Source organism: Echinops telfairi, unplaced genomic scaffold (genome assembly GCF_000313985.2).
Source record: "Echinops telfairi isolate 266 unplaced genomic scaffold, ASM31398v2 ScPeMD7_7415;HRSCAF=8453, whole genome shotgun sequence".
Classification (NCBI taxonomy): Eukaryota; Metazoa; Chordata; class Mammalia; order Afrosoricida; family Tenrecidae; genus Echinops; species Echinops telfairi.
Window position 1 is genome coordinate 654,024 of NW_022111315.1, and position 20,303 is coordinate 674,326.

At 39.6% G+C, this 20,303-nt stretch overlaps 1 protein-coding gene across 2 annotated transcripts in view; it reads left to right on the plus strand.

The window, feature by feature from the left end:
* The window catches only part of SNX12 (sorting nexin 12), a 20,162-nt gene extending 5,178 nt beyond the window's left edge, over window positions 1-14,984 (plus strand). The window contains exons 2-5 of one of the 2 annotated variants that reach the window (XM_045297004.1): window positions 7,138-7,233; window positions 7,805-7,929; window positions 8,943-9,033; window positions 14,655-14,984. In XM_045297004.1, the coding sequence (XP_045152939.1) occupies window positions 7,138-7,233; window positions 7,805-7,929; window positions 8,943-9,033; window positions 14,655-14,660 (318 nt within the window). In that variant the 3' untranslated portion in view covers window positions 14,661-14,984. Of the gene's footprint in view, window positions 1-7,137; window positions 7,234-7,804; window positions 7,930-8,942; window positions 11,280-14,654 lie in introns of those variants that run through there. The other variant, XM_004716679.2, reaches the window with a different exon arrangement.
* Window positions 14,985-20,303: the final 5,319 nt, after the last annotated feature.

Below are 20,303 nucleotides of genomic sequence, written 5' to 3' on the forward strand. Positions count from 1 at the left end.
CATTGAGGGAGTACTTGAGTGGAGGCCCAATGTCCATCTGCTACCTTAATACTAAACCTATAAATATATGCACATAGATCTATTTCCCCATCCTTATATATAAATATATTTACCTATGTACATGCCTTTATTTAGACCTCTATAAATGCCCTTTGCGTCCTAGCTCTTTCCTCTATTTCCTTTTACTTTCATCATGCTCAGCCTTCATTTGAGTTTCAGCAATTTCTCTCTGTTACATTACCCTTGATCACCCCCTACCAGGCCTCCTACACCCTCCTCACCAACGATTTGGTTCACTTGTTGTTCACTTGACCCTGGGCTTGCTTATTAACACCACTTCCTTTCCTCCCATCTTCCCCTCTCCCATATCCCCCCAGAACTGTCGGTCCTGTTGTTTTCTCCTCCAAATTGTTCATCCAGCCTGTCTTATTTAGACAGACCCGTGGAGGCAATAACATGCACAAAAACAAGACGGAGCAAAACCAAGCAAAACAACAACAAAATGCCAACGACAAAAACAAAACAAAAAAATACAACACAACAACAACGAAAGAGAAAAGCTTGTAGTCAGTTCAAAGACGGTTTGTTGGCCTTTAGGAGTGTTTTCTGGTCGAGTCTGATGGGGTGCCAAGCCCTGGCCCCAAAGTCTATTTTTGGTATTCCCTGGGGACTTTGTTGCTCTGTTCCCCTTGCTGTTCTGTTGCACACCTTTAGTGTTTTACCTCAGTGGGATCAGATCGAGCGGAATTCCCACACTGTGTCTCTAGTGTTGTCCCCTGTAGGGCTAAGGGTCAGTGAGGGATGTCGTGTCTCATAGTGGGGCTGGCCATATGGTCTTCTCTGTGGGGCTGCGCTGAGTGGGAATATCGTTCTCAAGGCTTGGTGGGCCAGGATATGCTCTACTCTCTCTCCCTCCCACTTCATTTGCTTCTGTGTACTCTTATCAGACATGTCCCTCTCCCTGGGCTGCAGCTTCAGTGTTGTCCTCTGAAATAAATTCCTCTGGGGGGAGGGGCAGGTGTCCATGTAGTTGGGATTGGGGCCGGCCCCTCAGACCTTTCCACTGGTGCCCTACTCCATGCCAACATGTTGCATTCACATCTTGGAGCACCGGTTGATGTCTGGTCCCCTTTCCTTATGGCGATATAAACAATATCCTCCCCTTGGGTGGGTTAGTGCCCTGTTCCCCCACTGCCCTTTTTTTTCCCTTTCCCCCCTCCTTTTTAGTTGGCTACCATAAGTATCCCTGGATTTGGTCTGGCCCATGCCATACTATATGGACCTCGCCCCAGAAATGTTTATATACAGTAGCTTTTTCCCTATGCCTCTTTTGCATTTTTTAAGCTTACCTCAGCGGACTCATGTTGTACTTGTCCTTTTGTGCTTAGCCTACTCTGCTTAGCATGATTTCTTCCAGTTCTTCTCATGTGGCGATGTGCTTCATACGTTCATCACTGCTTCTAAGCGATGTGTAGTACTCCATTGTATGTATGTACCACAGTTGTTGTTTTTTTGGACCACAGTTTTTTATTTAATCCACTCGCCAGTTGTTGGAAATTTGGGTTGTTTCCAACTCCTTGCAATTGTGATTTGTGCCGCGATGAACTTTAGAGCACAGATGTCTGGCCATGGTTTGTTTCTTGCCTCTTCTGGGTATATGCTCAGTAGGGTGACTGCTGGGTCGTATGGCAGCTCGATTTCCATCTGTTTTAGAAATCGCCAGATCGATTTCCATAGTGGCTGTACACACCTACAGGTCCACCAGCAGTCGATGAGAGTTCCTATCTCACCACAGCCCCTCAAACACTTGTTTTCTGATTTTTTGAATTGCGCTATCTTTGCAGGTGTTAGGTGGTATCTTGTTGTTTTAATTTGCATTTCTCTTATGGCTAAAGATCGGGAACATTTTCTCATATGTTTAATGGCCATTCAGATTTCTGCCCCTCTGAAACTTTTGTTCAGGTCCTTTGCCCACCTCCTCAGTGGGCAATTCGTTTTTTTCTTTTTGGAAGCTAGCAGAGTATTGTAGATTTTAGTAATAAGACCTTTGTCTGATGTGTCATTGCTAAGGATGTTTTCCCAGTCTGTGGACTCTCAATACTTTCTTGGTGAATTCTTTCAATGTACACAGGAGTTTTATCTTCAGTATATCCCACTTGTCAATTTGTGCCTCCTCCGTGTTTTTGTCCTTACCTATTTCTGATAGCCTATATATTCCCTGTGCCAAAGTTCTCAAATTGGTCCCAATTCCCTCATTGATAGCCCTAATAGTTTGGGGTTTTACTTCCAGGTCTGTGAACCACCTTGAGTTTATTCTTGTGCATGGGGTGAAATAAGGGTCTTGCTTCATTTTTCTACAGGTAGATATCCATTTTTTTCCGCTACCACTTGTTGAAGAGGGCAACTGCTTCCCATGGGATATTTTGGGGGCCCTTATCAAAGATCAATTGTCTGTACGATGATTTTATTTCTGGGTTTTCAGTTCTTTTCCATTGGTCTGAGTATCTGTCATTATACCCATACGTTATGGTTTTGACCACTGTGGCTGTATAATATATGCTAAAGTTGGGTAAAACAAGCCCTCCCAATGTGTCCTCCTTCTTCGCTGCTAATTCTGGGCTGCTTCCCTCTCCATATGAAGTTATTAATCATTTTTCCATTTCTTTGAAGAAACATGAAGGTAATTGTCTCAAGATTGCATTAAACGTTTGTAGTGCCTTGGGCAGAACTGACCTCTCTTTACTATATTGACTCTTCCAATCCAGGAGCTTGGGATATTTTTGCATTTATTGAGGTCACTCTTGGTTTCTTGTAATAGTGTTCTGTAGTTTTCCTCATATAAATCTTTTGTTCTTTTAATCAGGTATATCCCTAGATATTTCAATTTGTGCTTGACTATTGTGAAGGGTACCACCTTTTTAATCTCTTCTGTGGTCTTATCCGATGTGTATAGCAGTCCGATGGACTTCTGTTTGTTGATCTTGTATCCTGCCACTCTACCAAACTGTTGTATTGCTTCCAGTACTCCCCTTGTGGAGCTTTTGGGATTTTCCATATATGAAATCATATCATCTGCAAATAACGATGGTTTCACCTCTTCCTTCCTCAGACGAATACCTTTGATGCCTTTTCTTTGCCTTATGCTGTTAGCTAAAACCTCCAGTACAATGTTACATAAGAGTGAGGACAAGGGACATCCTTGTCTGGTCCCCTTTTTCAGTGGGATTGTGTTAGTCTTTTCTCCATTGATCACCACATTGGCTCTTGGTTTTTCATATATAGTTTGTATTGTCTTGAGGAATTTTCCTTCCATTCCTATCTTCTCAAGTTGCAATCTAAACTTTATCTTTGGGCAAGGGCAGCTCTTTTGATCTCATATGACTGTTTGTTGTAAGGAATACATAACATCATGATGTTATTCTTAATTTTATAAGCCTAACATTTGGTTGAAAGTTGTGCCATGGGAGTCAAGTCAGTTCCAGGCTTCAAGGGTGACTCAGGGGCATAGACTTGGGAGTTCCACGTCTCTATCAGATCAGTAAGTTTAGACAAAGACCTTTTTCTTTCCACTCCACTTTAGTCTCTTTGGCAAGGCTTAGTTGCAAAACTTTAGTTTTCAAAAATTTTCTCATTATCCTTCTCACATTTTTAAATTGTGTAGCGATGATAGAGTTGATTGTAGTTCTTAGTTTTATGGGTTTCAGTTAATTGCATGGTTTATGCTAATATGTATGTTTGTGTAAACCTGTTTTGAAGAAAATTCACAAAATCATTTAATTTTAAATTGCTCACTTAAGTGGTTGATTTTAGTATGCATTATAGGGAGATGAAACTTAGAATAGGTATTGGGATTTAAACATTGTATATAGTATAAGTAGATGACACTGGCTTTTTATCTTCTCCCTTGTTTTTTTCCCCAACCTATTTTCTTTAATTTTCAGGAAGGAATCTTTTTAACCCCCAAAATGGGCAATTTGAGTGGTGTTATTGTCATTTTACATGATATGTATGGAATTTTTCAAGTGCCATTGCTCTGTGGACTTCAGCTTTGCTTCTTTCCTTTACTTTATGTTGATCAGAGCCAATGCTATCTCAAGAATATCTTGTACTATACAAACTTGCCTTTGTCATAGAGTTTGTAGGGTGGAGCTGGGTGACTATCTTAACATGTAGTAACTCTTTCTTATATGGTTAGGTGCTGAGATGAAAGACCATTGTTGCATTTTTGTGTGTCAAAGGATGAAGTCCTCAAAATGGTAGTGGGTGGGTTCACCTGTGTCCGGGAGGAATCTACTCAGTATATATTTTTTCCTACTCATCTTTTTTTTCCCTTTGGCCCATTTGTTGGATTCTGTGAAAGTCTACTAGTTAAGTTTCTATTGTTTGGGGCATCTATACTTAGAATCAAAGGTTTTCTTTTTTTTTCTTGTAGTATTCTTAGAATATTCTAAATAATGGATTGTTTTGAATAGTTAATACATGCACATAGTGTAAAATTCCAAAGGTACTAAAAGGTATACTTCATAAACTAAGCTCCCCTCTTCTTTCCTTCAGGTTTCATTTTCCAAAAAAAACTACTGTTTTCAGTTCCTTATTTATTCTAAAGTATGGCTTAAGTAATAAAATGTTATTTTACATGTATCTCATCCCACTTTAATCTATTGACATTCCTCGGGTCTCTATGGTCCTGGCTACAGTTGTAGCTAATGTCAATTTACCAGGTATTTGACTTTTGTTGAACTAGAACTGAATCCTGAAAAGACAGTTTCCAGATTTGAGGACTCCAAAACATGATATAGTGAGAGCAGCAAGAAGTTCCAACAGGGCTCCAAAATGCTCCTTTCCTACTGTGAAAAAAAGAGAAACTAGCTCCTTTTATTTTCGTCCACATGTCTGAATTGGCTGGTGGGAAATATGGTTAGTATTAGTACAGTTGGCTGGCAATTTCTATTTAGAACCTATAGACATGAGTGAAGATCAGGGCCTTTTGCTTTTCATGGGGTTGATGTTGCTACTAGAGCCTTGGGAAGCTTCTTGGTGATTAAGATGTGGGAATAAGCTGATTTATATCAGAGAAAAAGTTATGGTAAGCTTATGTAATGGTTGTTTCTGCTGGACTTTATAGATAAGGAGAACATATGAAGAGGCTTCAGAATGTTTTTTGGAAAATGGAATTAAGAGATAATAAAGTTTTCCATAAAAAATTTTAAGCCCCCTTGTACATAGGACTTTATTAGTTAATTCAATATTTGATGACTAACTTGTGGCTTGTATGATGCATAAAATGTAGTGTGCAATGTAGTACTAAATTTTAAGTGTCACAGGAGTTCAGAGGGGATTGAACTCAATAAATTCAGCTAATGTCGGGAAGAGTATTTGGATGACATGTGACTTATGCTGGGACTTGTAGAATGGAGTGGATTTTCATAGGGGAAGTACAGGAGGGTATTGTAATAAAAGGCAATGGAGGGGGTATATATCTAACCTCCTCTGGTTTCCATAGTGCCATGAGGAATGGGCCTGACAAGTTCATTCTTCTTTACCTATTCTGACACCAACCATTCCACCCACATCACTGTACATCTATGCTGGGTTTGATCATTCGTTGTAATGACCACACCAAATTTACAGACAATACTCACAATTAAGGGAGTTTATTAAGGAAGTTAATAGGTTACCACAAATCAAGATTCACAAACAGTAAGGATATAGTCATTGGTCTCTAGCCAGCAGCCAACTATCTCTCCGGTTCTTAGTTTCTCAGCTGTGTGGTCCCTTGGCCTTTGCCTCCATGGGCCAGGAAGCCAGTCTAATGGTCACTTTGTCCCACAATTCCAAGTCTTGGGACAGATAAGGAGAAGGTACCCCGTAGTTTCAGTACCCTTTCTCTGAATCTTCATGCCATAGTCAGTGAAGCCTCCGCCACTTCCTAGGTCCTTGGGGTTTCACTCTTCCCTACTGCTGCTTCAAAGATGGCTCATCCTTTTAGCCAGGGTGGTGGTGGTGGGTAGGGGATAGTAATGAAAATTGGCCAATGCTCTCTCTTAGTGTTACACATACCCCGTTTGCATAGCCCCACTCAGTCCTTTTGTGGAAGTTACAGAGACTTGGGTTAGATGAGCCATATTAAGAAATTTCATTTCACCACAGGTATATATCTTAGAGGTACTTATCTCATGTTCTTTCAGGGAACTTAACTTTTAAATTGAAACAATACATACACATAAATATAAATTTGAATAATATAATGAAAAAATGTGACCCTCGCACTTATTCCAGTCATCTAGTCTTACTCTCCAAAGTCAACCACTTACCTGTGTTCTTTCATAAATATAATATGTACAAAAATATATAAATACCTTTTGGGTATAAATAGTATCAGGCTAAGATATTGTTCTATACCTTGATTTTACCACTTAATGTCCTTTAATACTAGCACATGTATACTTTTTACACTTGTAGTATTCTATTGTATAGGTGTTTTATAATTTATATAGCTCATTTCCTATTGATGACATTTCTTATTATAAAGCATAAAGTGAAGATCCTTATGCATACATTTTTTTATGTACAGTTGTAAATTTGTTGGATAAATTCCAAACAGCAAAGGACTTCTATTCAACATCTGTAACAACACTTAGTATGATAAAGGGTGGTATTCACCTTGTGGTATTTTGAAAGAGCTATAAGCAGGGGTCCTCCAACTATGGCCCGTGGGCCACATGCGGCTCACCGAGGACATTTATCCGGCCCGCCAGTTGTTTTTGCCCCGTTTGTTATTTTTACTTCAAAATAAGATATGTACAGTGTGCATAGGAATTTGTTCATAGTTTTTTTTTTTTAACTATACGGCCCTCCAATGGGTCTGAAGGACAGTGAACTGGCCCCTGTTTAAAAAGTTCGAGGACCCTGAGCTATAGGAATAAAGATGGGACCTTCTACACCCATAAAGAGTTACAGCCTTGAAAAGCCTGTTCTACCCTCTCCTATAGGCATCAACTTGATGAGTTTTTTTTTTTAATAGGAATATGGCCCATAGGAACTAGTTTGTTAAAACCTATCCAAGTGGTTCCAACAGGTAACCATCATAGGGGTAAGTATTACCAGCTCTCTTCTCTCATTCTTTTTTCCCTGTAGACAAATCTACCTATCTTCAAGCTGAAAGAGTCCTGTGTGCGGCGGCGCTACAGTGATTTTGAATGGCTAAAAAATGAGCTGGAACGAGATAGTAAGGTATGGCTCACTGTGTGGCACCCTCGGGTAGCAGCAGGAGGAAATCTATATGAGCTAAGGGGGCATGCAATCAAAGTCTCTAATAGGTTGAAGGAAATAAATAGGGTGAGCATTCTTTTAGTAACCAAGTCCCAATATGTTGAATCTGAGTGGAGGAGAAGTGTACCCTTTGGAGCTTGAAAGTGGTAAGTTAAGGGTAATTAAAAAAAATTATTACTTAGTGACTAGTAAAGTCATACAATATAACTCCTATAGAAGGTACACATTTAAAGTATAATGTCATAAAAACACATCTTAGTTCTTGTATAGTGTATTGGTAAGAAAGTAAGGAATATTTGGAGTTTATTTCTTTCAAGATGGTGTAGTTGAGCCACTATATGGTTTGTGGGTAAACCCGCACAAGGGAGTTGATGTAGTTATTAACCTGAGCCACCCTCGTTGGTCTTCTTATAAATTGCTGGCTGTGGGACTGTATGGCCCTACACCTAATAGGAAATGAAGTATATGGTGCTTTACCATCTCATCTTTCTGTCCTTCTGCTATGTGGCTGTTACTTTGTGTATACTTGTAGATTGTAGTACCACCACTGCCTGGGAAAGCCTTGAAACGGCAGCTTCCTTTCCGAGGAGACGAAGGGATCTTTGAGGAGTCCTTCATTGAAGAAAGGAGGCAGGGCCTTGAACAGTTTATTAACAAGTAAGCTAAGTTTGCGGGCACTTCCTGCTAATTTTGTCGTCCTGGCTTTTCTATGAATTTTGTGTATCCTGTCTTATAATGGGTTATATCATGTGGTGCTGATTGTATGGGCTGTCTGCACTATAAAACTCCATTCCTTTGAACTGGAAACACAGAATCCAGGACAGATGATCCCTTCATGACCAGTGGTGAGAGTGGCGATACCCGGAGGGTGGAGGGAAGGTGCGGTAGAAAGGGGGAACTGATTACAAGGATCTACATATAACCCCCTTCCTGGCGGATGGACAACAGAAAAGTGGGTGAAGGGAGACGTTGGACAGTGTAAGACATGACAAAATTATAATAATTTATAAATTATCAAGGGTTCATGAGGGAAGGGATATGGGTATGTGGGTAGGGAGGGGAAAAATGAGCTGATACCAAGGGCTCAAGTAGAAAGCAAATGTTTTGAGAATGATGATGGCAACAAATGTACAAATGTGTTTGACACAATGGATTCATGTATGGTTTGTGATAAGAGTTGTACGAGCCCCCAATAAAATGATTTCTTAAAAAAGGAAATAAAATAAGTTATGTAGGAAAAAAACCTAACTCCATTCCTTTGAGAGGAACTCTGATCTTGTACCTTAGCACCTTATCCCTCTATGCCAGCGGTTCTCAACCTGTGGGTCCTGACCCCTTTGGGGGGGTTGAACGACCCTTTCACAGGGGTTGCCCGATTTATAACAGTAGAAAATGACAGTTATGAAGTAGCAACAAAAATAATTTTATGGTTGGGGGGTCACTGCAATATGAGGAACTGTATTAAAGGGTTGCGGCATTAGAAAGGTTGATAATCAATGCTCTATGCCCTTTCTCCTGTACAACATTAGTGTTGAGGTGTTGCCCTGTTGCTATCCTTCACTGGGTTGAACCTCACAATTGACCTTGCCCTTCCTTCCCATTTGCAGCTCCACATATCTGCTAATCCTCTGATCTCAAATACTAATGATATCCATCTTGTTTTTTTATAGGATTGCTGGGCACCCACTGGCTCAGAATGAACGCTGCCTACACATGTTCCTGCAGGAGGAGGCAATCGACAGGAATTATGTCCCTGGGAAGGTGCGCCAGTAGGAGCCCCTCTCACCACTTGGCCTCTACCTTCCTGCTGCAATGACATTGGTTTTTACACTAATCCCCTCTTTCTCTCTCTTTGATCTGAAGTTGACTGTCCATCCCCTGGCCTGCTAGACTATCTATCATTGTGCTCCTTGGTACCTGATTACACCATGGGCACTCTGCTAGGATCTGCTTCTCTGAGGAGGGGTGGGAAACCACAGGCAGATGCCCTTTGCTTGAGGTTGGGTGGGGTGGGGAGTATTGGGATGGAAGGCAATTTCTTAGAAGGTTAACATTGGTATTGGGAGGTGGGAGGGTTGTGCTGGTGAGGCACTTGTGTACACACTGATGCTGCAAGTCTATTAAATTTTTCTTACTCTTATGTTTAATTAAGAACATTGAGCAGAGGAAAATCTGTGCTTTTCCTACCTGCATGTACCTTTTCCTTTTTGGGAAAGTGGCAGAAACTTAAAAACTTTCCTTATTTTCTCTAGATCCACTCCCAGATTTCTTTTTTCCAAAATGTTAACATTGGCTATTTTATGTTCCTTATTTTTTGTTTCTATTTCCAGTTAGAAATAATTCCTCACCTCAAAAGAAATTCCAAATCTTTTGCTGTTGAGTAGATTGCGACTCATAGCAACCCTATAGGACACAGTAGAACTGCCCCGTAGGGTTTTCAAGGCTGTAAATTTTTTTATGTCCTTGTTGTATATAGTATCTATCACACTTGCCAATTCAAATCCTGTTTCCTTAACAGGTTCTTTTGTTGCTCTCTCTTCCTTATTGCATTTCATGACAGGAATCCCCCTAGAATCCAAGTGGTCTGTTGTGTGGAGCAAGGCTTGTGGGATTTCTGGACTCATCATGACTATTTCAGGGTCAGAAGAAAGCCATTGGATAGTAGGGGAGCTAGCACCTCTCCCTTTGTGGTCCCCCGCTCTGACTGCTTATTCCTCACCAACAGCAGAATCAGCAGTTCTCTCATCCCAAACTTTTGCTACTTTACGGAATAGCTTTGAAGGTTTGGTGGCTTGAGGGGCAGTAGTAATTTACCACTGCCAGATAACTTCCTGAAGGTAGTTCCCAGTGGCAGAGAAGGGCAGCCTTCCATTCTCCTTCCTGCTTCCCCATCCCATTTAATGCTGTCACAGGGCAGAAGCACATGAACAAACCACCGTGTCTGACTTCTCCTAAGCACATTAAGCTGCTGAATGGCGCTCAGGGGCAAGAGTTGGCACTCTCTTCCCCAGCCTGCACTTACTTCCTATGGAGCTCTGTAGCATTCTCCCAAAAAGGTAAGCTAGGGATTGCAGCTGAGTAAGGATTTCCTACATCTTAGGGTCTGAACTACTTTTTGAAGCTGGAAACTTTCCTGGGCTTCTGTTTAGGAAGTAGTGGGTTTGTTTTCTGGGACCTGATCATCATCCCAAATAGTGAGATTTGGAACAAGTTAATTCTGGTATGAGGTCAAAGGTATGAGCTCTTTGCTTAGACTCCTTGTCATGAAAGGATTGGAATCTTGTATAAAGTCATCCTTAGATATCTGAGGGGAGTAGTTCTAGCTTCCACCTCCCCCAGATGTCAAAATCTGTGGATACTGAGTCCCTTATATAAAATGGTGTACTATTTACATATAACCAATGACTATCCCTCCATATACTATAAATCACAGCAAGATTACTTATAATAGTTAATACAATGTAAATGCTATGTAAATAGCACTTTATGCTTCCCTCCTAGCCTTTGAGGGAGTGCTTTGACTACTTCATTGCTCACCCTTCCCCCGAATATGACCTGCGTTGATGGAACGTGCAGATGCCGAGGGCCAACTTTACAAGGCCTTGGGGGAAAAATGAGGATTCTGATATGACCTTGATCAGAAGTATTAGTATTGCATTTCAACATGGGTTTTGGAGCCCATTTAGATTTTGCAATTCCTGAGACAGTTCAGCCTTGCAGCTGCTGAACCTGTGGGGGGGCTGAGCACCCTGAGAGAAGAAGCTCTGCTCCCTTTCCCACCTTGCCCCTCTTGGTGTTGTTGCTGCCTTTTTGGTTTGTATCCTCTCTTACAGATTTTTTTCAAAAATTCCTTCTTTCATTGTGCATAGGTGCTGAAAGTCTGAGACCCCATTTCTGATGTGTATATATCCTGACTGGGCTTTTTTCCCCCCCCAGCAAACTGTTCATTCTTTTGTCAGACAATGTCATATTTAACTTTTGTTCATATTAAACCACTATGAAGCAAACCTCTGTTTCCCTGCTTCAGTTGTAAATGTAGTATTTTCTAGTGTTCAGGATTTGCTGGATATTGTGAAGAAATTACACAACATGACCACTGTCTTGAGATGAAAAATAAGTTTTGCATTTAAATATTAAAAACGTGAGCGTTCTAGCTACCTGTAGCAATATTTACATATCCTTCTAGCAACTGACATTGTCACAGAGACAATACATTTGCTTACAGGAAGTAGCAGTAAGCTCAGTATACTCAATCCAGATTTAGATCAGATTTATCAGACGTGTTTGTAATTTTTGGGGTTTTTGCTAATTTGGGAAGACTATATTTACAGTATAAATAGGTATTGTGTATATATACATTCTGACTTATTGACTCAATTGCAGTGAGTTAAATATGTATTGGGTATATATATATATACATTATGACTCATTGACTCAATTGCAATGAGTTTTTTTTCATGTATATACATATGTGTATACCTACATATGCTTATATCCCCCCCCCAGCAACACAAACAGAAACGTTCAGAATATTTTCTTTCAGAAGCCTTAACTCAATTGAGGTTTTCTTTTTTTTTACTCAATAAGATTTGAGGAAGGCAGAAAGATGGTTGCAGTCTCAGAACTTTTGATGGCTAAGTATTTTCACCTGAGCAATAGGTTCTGAAATAGCGACTTACACAATGTAGATTTGGGGGAAGGTTTGGAATGAAGGAAGGTAGGAATCTTGTCATGTAGAAAGTCCAAGCTAGTTGTAATCATGTAGATAAACATGGAAAGAAAATATACAAAGTGATATGATCAAGAGATTAGGAAATTAAAGTGACTTAGTGATATTTAGGTTTAAGTGGAAGAGTGAGGGTTGAATTAAAGAAATTAAAAAGTTTAAGAATGAGATAAGAATCTGAGAGGATAAGGCAAGAATAGTTATATCTGTGAGATAATAGAAAGGAATAAAGAAAAGGAAGCATGAAGGGATGCAAAATAATGTTCCAACTTTCAAAAGTTCAAGAATGAATAGGCGATTGACTACAAAAAGCAGTTCTAAAATAAAGGTATTAAAATTTTGGACAGCTGACGTTCAAGTAGCAAGTGCAGGAAGTCCCTGGGTTATGAAGAAATCCGTTTCTAACTGTCTTTAGGAATTTGTAGTAAGTGGGAACAGATGCATATGGGCCTTTAATACATGAAAGGAGCCCTGTCGATATAGTAGATTTAGTGTTGGGCTGCTAGTCACAAGGATGGTGGTTGAAACCCACCAATTTTTCCTTGGGAGAACAATGAGACAGTGCTCCCATAAGCATTTACAGCCTTGGAAACCTCTAAAGCTGGAAGCCTTGTTACCGACTTTTTGTATAATATTGTGTAATATTGCATAACCTGCGTGCCAAGCTCTATGCTCAGAGCTGGGCTAGGGGGTGAGTGGTGGTACAAGTGAAATATGTTTATATTACTTTTAGAGGTTTAGGGACATGTAGTCAGCTAGGTAAAATTCCATCTTTTTAGAGTCAAATTGGCCATTTTAATACAGTACCTGGATTCTGGACAACCTTTTACTCAACACTGAAGAGAAGCAGACTTTTATAAGGAATTCAAGTGTACAGATGTATCTAAGTGTTTGCTTCTAATTAATTCCCTTTACCAATAGTATAAGGAATCATGGTAGTGCAGTGGTTAAGCATGCTTGGCAGTTGAAACCCATCCAGTGGCTCCTGGGGAGAAAGGCCTTGTGAACTACTCCCATAAAGATTATAGCCTAGAAAACCTTATGAAGCAGTTTCGCTCTGTCATAAGGGGTTGCTATGAGTTGAAGTTGACTGGACAACACCTAACAACATTCCCACCAATAGCAAGAAAGAGTTCAGTTTTACACTGGGGCCAGGAGCACAGAGGCTAGCAAAATGTTTGAACATGGTAGGTAGATTCAACAGGAGTCTAAATCTTTGCATTCCAAAGATGCTTTACCTCTCTTTTTACCTACTCTTAGAAACATGTATTGAACTAGTAAAGGTACAAGAGCAGTTGCCACTCAGGCTACCCTGAAGTTTGTGTTTGACATGATATCCCAGGTGAGACCCTTCTGTGTTCAAATATATGCTGTAGTAATTTAAGTAAAACTACGTTGTGCTGTGGAAATGCAGACCAGTTGCTCACCAAAAAGGATATTTCTTCATATACTTGAAGACTGTTGAGTCATTCTTGGTCTTCCCAGATACAGTAACAGTGCTGTTTTTTCCTCACTTGGCTTATTTTTAACCCTTTTATATTTACTGCTCTGAAATCTCTCCAAGTAGTATATCTAAAAGTAGATACCACTGAAGCTTAAGTGGTTGTCATTCCATGTATGCAACGAAGTATTGTGACTAATTTAGCTGGAGGTTCTCTCTTACTCCCTTTCCCACCTCCCACCATCCCTTCTTCTTCTTAACCTTTTCCCCACTTTGCTTATACAAAAAACAATTGTTCCCTATTTTAATTTCATTTCTCTCATGCCCTCTTTCCTCCTTACCCCTTTCTCCTCCTCAAAAATGCTTTTAAACACAGAAAACTCATTCCTTACAAAGTAGATAAACTAGAGGTAATTATCAACATCACAGAAAGAATTACCGTATATATTCCAGCATAAGCCGATCCGAATATCAGCCGAGGCACCTAATTTTACCACAAAAACGGCATTAAAAATGTGCTGAAAAACTCGGCTTATCCTCGAGTATATACGGTATTTATATCTTAGCAGGCTTTCTTATATAGGTATATACTGTGGGGATTTTAAGGGTTTGTATATAAATTATCAACTATTTGATATAGAAGAATTGAAGGTAAAGAGTTAAAAGACACTGCCAATTGAAGATTAATCAGAGATGAGCATAAAACTGTACTTCTTAAGTAAATAATAAAATACAGTTAAATTTACCAAATTTTACTTATGGATTACCTTGAATAAGATGTTATACCAATATGTTCTTTGTGCAAATATCATTACCTTTTGATCATCTGTGCTAATGGAAGGATATGCATTTTTACTTATGGGGTTTTGTTTTAAGTTTTAAGTACAGGTGTATCTACTGTTGACAGGACTTTAAAATATTTCCTATGTCATCAAGCTTAAGATTCAGGAAGATTTGAAAAGAAGTAGGAGTACTAGGCCTGGACTAGAAACCTGAGTTATGACTCTAGGGCCTTAGTCAAATTGCTTCATAATTCTAGGCCTGTATCCTTAAATATAAAATGAGAGGATTTACATTGAAGTTTTAAAATCTCTAATATTTTATGATTTCCTACCCTTGGCAAGAAGTTAAATATATCATAATGGTGATACCATGAAAAAAGATGAAGCACATTTTCCCCTGAATATTTAATAGATGAATCGTTTTCTCTTCCAGAAATGACTGCCTCTTCAGTTGTCCCAGCTAAATTTTGTTGGCTTCCATCCTGTTACATCAAGTTATGAGTCTCCCATTAAAGCTTTATATTGGTTTGGTTTACAGTTATCCTAGGTCTTCTAGCATTTTTAAATGAAATAATCATTCTATACTTGTGTGGAGTTGTTTTTATTTAAACTACTTAATGATAACTTTCCTGAATGTTCTGATTATAAAAATGCCTATTCTGCTCAAATGTTTTATTGTGGTGATAAAAATTCAAAAGCAATTAATATCAGTTGACAAAATTAAAACAAAACACCAATGTGTAAAATAAAATGTGAAACAATCTATTTCTTCTCTCTACTCCCACCCTCCAATAATTTGTTGCATTTCTCACCACACCCTTTCTTTCTGCAAATATATAAACCCATTGCCATTCAGTTGATTACAATTCATGGCATCCCTATATAGGGTCTCAGAGGCTGCAGATTAAAAAAAAATTATTTTATTGAGGGCTTATACAATTCCCATCACAGTCCATATATACATCCATTGTGTCAAGCACATATGTACATTGTTGCCCTCATCAGTCTCAAAACACCTGCCTTCCACTTTAGCCCTTAATATTATTTGCTCATTTCCCCCCGCCCTTCCAACTCCCCTCTCTCCCATGAACCCCTCATAATTCATAAATTATTATGGTTTTGTCATAAGTAATACTGTCCAACGTCTCCCTCCACCCTCTTCTCTGCTGTCCATCCCCCAGGGAGGAGGCCATACCTAGATTCTTGTAATTGGTTCCCCTCCTCCACCCCACATTCCCCCCACCCTCCAGGCATCACCTTTCTCACCACTGGTCCTGAAGGAGTCATCTGTCCTGGATTCCCTGTGTTTCCAGTTGCCATCTGTACCAATGTACATCCTTTGGTCTAGCCAGATTTGCAAGGCAGAATTGGGATCATGATATTGGGGAGGAGGAAGCATTAAAGAACTAGAGGAAAGTTATATGTTTCATCGTTGCTACCCTGCCCCTGATTGGCTTGTCTCCTCCCCAAAACCCCTCAGCAGGGGGGTGTTCTGTTGCCACCTGATGCACTCTGAGTCTCCACTTTGAACTCACCCACCTTTACAATGACATGATTTCTTGTTCCTTGATGTCTGACACCCGATCCCTTCGACAGCTCGTGGTCGAGGCTGCAGATTTTTATGGGCACAGATAACCTCACCTTTTTCCTAAGTAGCAGCAGGTTCTTTCTTACCCACCTGTGGTTAGCAGTTCAGTGCTTACCTAGTAATACTACTACCATATTTGTGGGGTGCCTTACAAATTATATATATATATATTCACATACATACACATACTTTTAAAAAACAAAATTGAATATTATATGTACTATTTTGCAGCATAAGTTGCCCTGATGATGTAGTGGCTACTTGTTAGTCTGTGATCATCATGGTTGGCAGTTCAAAACCACCAGCACCTCCACAGGAGAAAGACTGGGGGCTTTCTGCTCCCATAAACAGTTGCAGTCTCAGAAACCCACAGGGGGTCTCTGAGTCAGCATTGACTAGATGGCAGTGAGTTTGGTGTGGGCTTTTGATTCTGCAGCATAATTTTTTCAAATTTCATTGGCATATAATTCACACACCATACAATTCACGTCTAGAAGAGTTGTACAAATTGATATATGGATTGTTATAAGAGTTGTAAGAGCCCCCAATAAAATGATTTGTTTAAAAAATAATAAAAAGTAAAACACAAATGAAAATAGAAATAAATGAAAACCTCAAAAAAAAGTTATACAATCATCACCGCAATCACTTTTAGAACATTTTCTTCATTTTTGTACTCATCATTATTGCTCCCCATTTCCCCCCCAACTTCCCCTGCCATACCCCCAAGGAACCATTAATCAAGTTACTGTCTATACACATTTACCTATCCTGGATTTCATATACAGAAAAGCACCAACCAACCAATAAACAGAAACTATCATGAATGACAAGACAGATAAAAACTTCAATAGAAAAGAAGCAGGAAATATAAAAAGTGGAATAAATTTAACTGGATCATAAAGGAGAATAAATGATAGAGAGCTAAATTTTTACCTAACTGCATCTGCAACAATCCACTGTCCAATGTAGCATAATTCTTTTAAAATAATTTTATTGGGGGCTTGTACAACTCATCACAATCCATACTACATCCATTGTGTCAAGCACATTTGTACATTTGTTGCCATCATCATCCTCAAAACATTTGCTTTCTAATTGAGCCCTTGGCATCAGCTCCTCATTTTCCCCCTCCCTCCTGCACCCCTCCCGAACGAACCCTTGATAATTTGTAAATTATTTTTTGTCATGTCTTACACTGTACGACATCTCCCTTCACCCACTTTTCTGTTGTCCATCCCCCAGGGAGGGGGTTATATGTACATCCTTTTGATTGGTTCCCCCTTTCTACTCCACCCTCCCCGTATCAGCACTCTCACCACTGGCCCTGAGGGGTTCATCTGTCCTGGATTCCCTGTGTTTCCAGCTCCTATCTGTGCCATTGTCCATCCTCTGGTCCAGCCGGATTTGTAAGGTAGAATTGGGATCGTGATAGTGGGTGTGTGTGTAGCATTTAGGAACTAAAGGGAAGTTGTGTGTTTCATCGGTTGTAGCATAATTTTTTAACTTTGCAGTATATTATGGATTTTCTGTCACATTAGTACATGGAGATCCACTACCTTGTAAAAAGTAGACACAATATTACATAATACAAATAAGGTTGTATATTATTAAATTCTATGCCTATTAATGGAAATTTATCTCTAATCCTTTACTATTATAAATAATGCCGTAATATGCATCCTCATACATATAGCCTTACTCATATGTATAAGAGGGCAAGTAAAAAGGTATTATTAGTAGGGTTTCAGTTAATGCATACAGTGGCTTATTCCAAACAAAATGTGTTTAAAAGTGTCTCTGCAATCAGTGGTTGGTTGGCATCTGACAACCAAAAAATCAAACCAAACTCACTGCCATCAAGTTGATTCCAACTCATAGGGACCTTATAGGACAGAATAGAACTCCCCTGTGGGTTCTGTGACTTATAACTGCTTTACAGGAGTTTCAAACTATTGACTTTGCAATTAGCCCACCACATAAAAACCTACTACGCTACCAGGGTTCTTGGCTGCAGACAAGATCTCTCAGTAATACACTTAGTCTCATTAGAGTACCTTCAAAAAGACAACAACAAACTTTTTGTGCCATTGGGGGGAAATTATTTTTAAAAAATTTTATTTGGGGCTCGTACAACTCATCACAATCCATACATTCATCCATTGTGTCAAGCACATTTGTACATTTGTTGCCCTCATCATTCTGAAAACCTTTTCTTTCTACTTGAGCCCTTAGTATCAGCTCTTCATTTTCCCCTCCCTCCCCGCACCCTTCCCTCACGAACCTTTGATAATTTATAAATTATTATTTTCTCATATCTTACACTGTCTGACTTCTCCCTTCACCTACTTTTCTGTTGTCCATCCCCCAGAGAGGAGGTTATATGTAGATCCTTGTAATCGGTTCCCCCTTTGGGGGAAATTGGTTTTGAGGTCAGGGGTAATATAAAACTTTTAACAAAGAAGAGGACATCTTCCCAAATCATTGCAGCTATAACAGGTTTATGGGAATGCTGGCCCACATAAAGCAGTTTTCAGATGAATCAAACATATTTAGGAAGGTTGGGAAGAGCTCAAAGATTAATTCAAGGCAGAGAGGTGAGCTACGAAAGTTGTAAGACTTTTTTTTTTGGATTCCGAAGGGGTGAACTTGATAGATTTTCACGAAGGACATAGGGTGATCATAGGATCTTATCAAAGTTTTAAGAAAATTGAAAACTACATTGGGGAATCAAAGGTCAAACAATCCCAGCAATGACAATTTTGTTGGGAAACCTTTCCTATCCATCTTGCAGTCCCTCATACTGCCCTCCCCCCAAGAAAAACCCTCAACACTGAAAAGGAATACAATTTGAGTCCTTGAATAATGCTAAAACTGCCCTTTTGATGTGGTGGTAATCAAAATGCACAGACTTCTCCAGAGAAGGGTTAGAGAGATGGAATTACTACTTTCAGAAGTGTATAGACTTAGGTGGAGGATAAGTTGAGAAACAATCTCTTTACATTTTGATGCCATTGTTTAATAGAGGTGTCTGATTGTGAAACAATACTTTATACTCACATATTTCTGTAGGATAGACTTTGAAAGGTGTTAGGGCAAAAGATGTGTACATTTCATGTTTTGATAAGTACTGTCAAGTTGCCAGTTTCAGGCTCCTACCCACAGGAGATGAAAATGCTCTCTACATCCTTGTCAAAATCCAAACTATTACGTAACATCATGATAAATGGAGAAAAGAGTGACGTTGTCAAGGATTTTGTCTTGCTTGGATCTACAATCAATGTTCATGGAAATAGCAGTCAAGAGTTCAAAAGATGGTGTACTGGGTCAGTCTGCTGTACAAGACAGCAAGGATGTTATTTTGAGGACTAAGGTGCACCTGGCCCACGCCATGGTATTTTCAATCACTTCATATGCAGGTGAAAATTGGGCATTGAATATATTCAAAGAAGACTAAAGAAGAATTAATGCATTTGAATTGTGGTGCTGGAGAAGAATGGACTGTCAAAAGAACAAACATCTGTCTTTGAAGAAGCATGGCCAGAATACTCCTTAGAGGCAAGGATGCCAAGACTTTGTCTCATGTACTTTGGTTATGCTGTCAGGAGAAACCAGTCCCTGGAGAAGGACATCATGTTTGGTGAAGCAGAGGGCTAGTGAAAGAGAGGAAGGCTCTTAAGCTGGATTCACACAGTGGCTGCAACAATGGACTTAAGCATGGGAACAATTGTAAGGATGGTTCAGGACCAGGCACTGTTTCATTCTGTTGTGCATAGGGTCACTGTGGGTCAGAACGGACTCGATGATACATAACAATCCAAACTATTTGATGAAAATGATGTTTCATGGTTTTAATTCACATTTCACAGTACAGTTGATTGTAATTATAGCACTTTCAGATAAAACACTCCCTGCACATTTAATTTTAATTCTGTAAGATATATATTACTGTTAATTGAGGATGGTCTACTATTCCTCACCATGGATGAGCCATCACTCAGGCGTTTTAGAGAGCTATACCATCCTATAACCTTAATTAAAACTCTAAATATTCATAAACTTTTCACCTGACTTTGAGGGAAAATTAAGTGATTAGCCCACAAAACAACATATGAGGTATTCTCACAATCACGGCCAAGCACTGATGTTTACCTATGGATGCATCTGATCTCAGAGTCAGCCCCTTTGTAGACTTGAGAAACACTACTTTGCCTCGTGGGCCAGGTCTGTCGAGCTTGGACCTCTTCTTTAGTTATTTATTTCCCCAAACTTTAGATTCCATGCAGGGACAGGACAAGGACAGGGCCTTAGGTCTAGAAGGTGACTGAAATACAAAGTCAAATAGCCAGTCTGGGCTCTTCTGGCTATCTGGCCACACTTCACTCAGAAATGAGCTAGCTTTATAGACAAAGTAGAGATCCCAAACCCACCTGTAAGATAATTGGACAGTCCCTCACAGAAAGGCATATGGGAGGGAAGCTATATCTAGGGTGC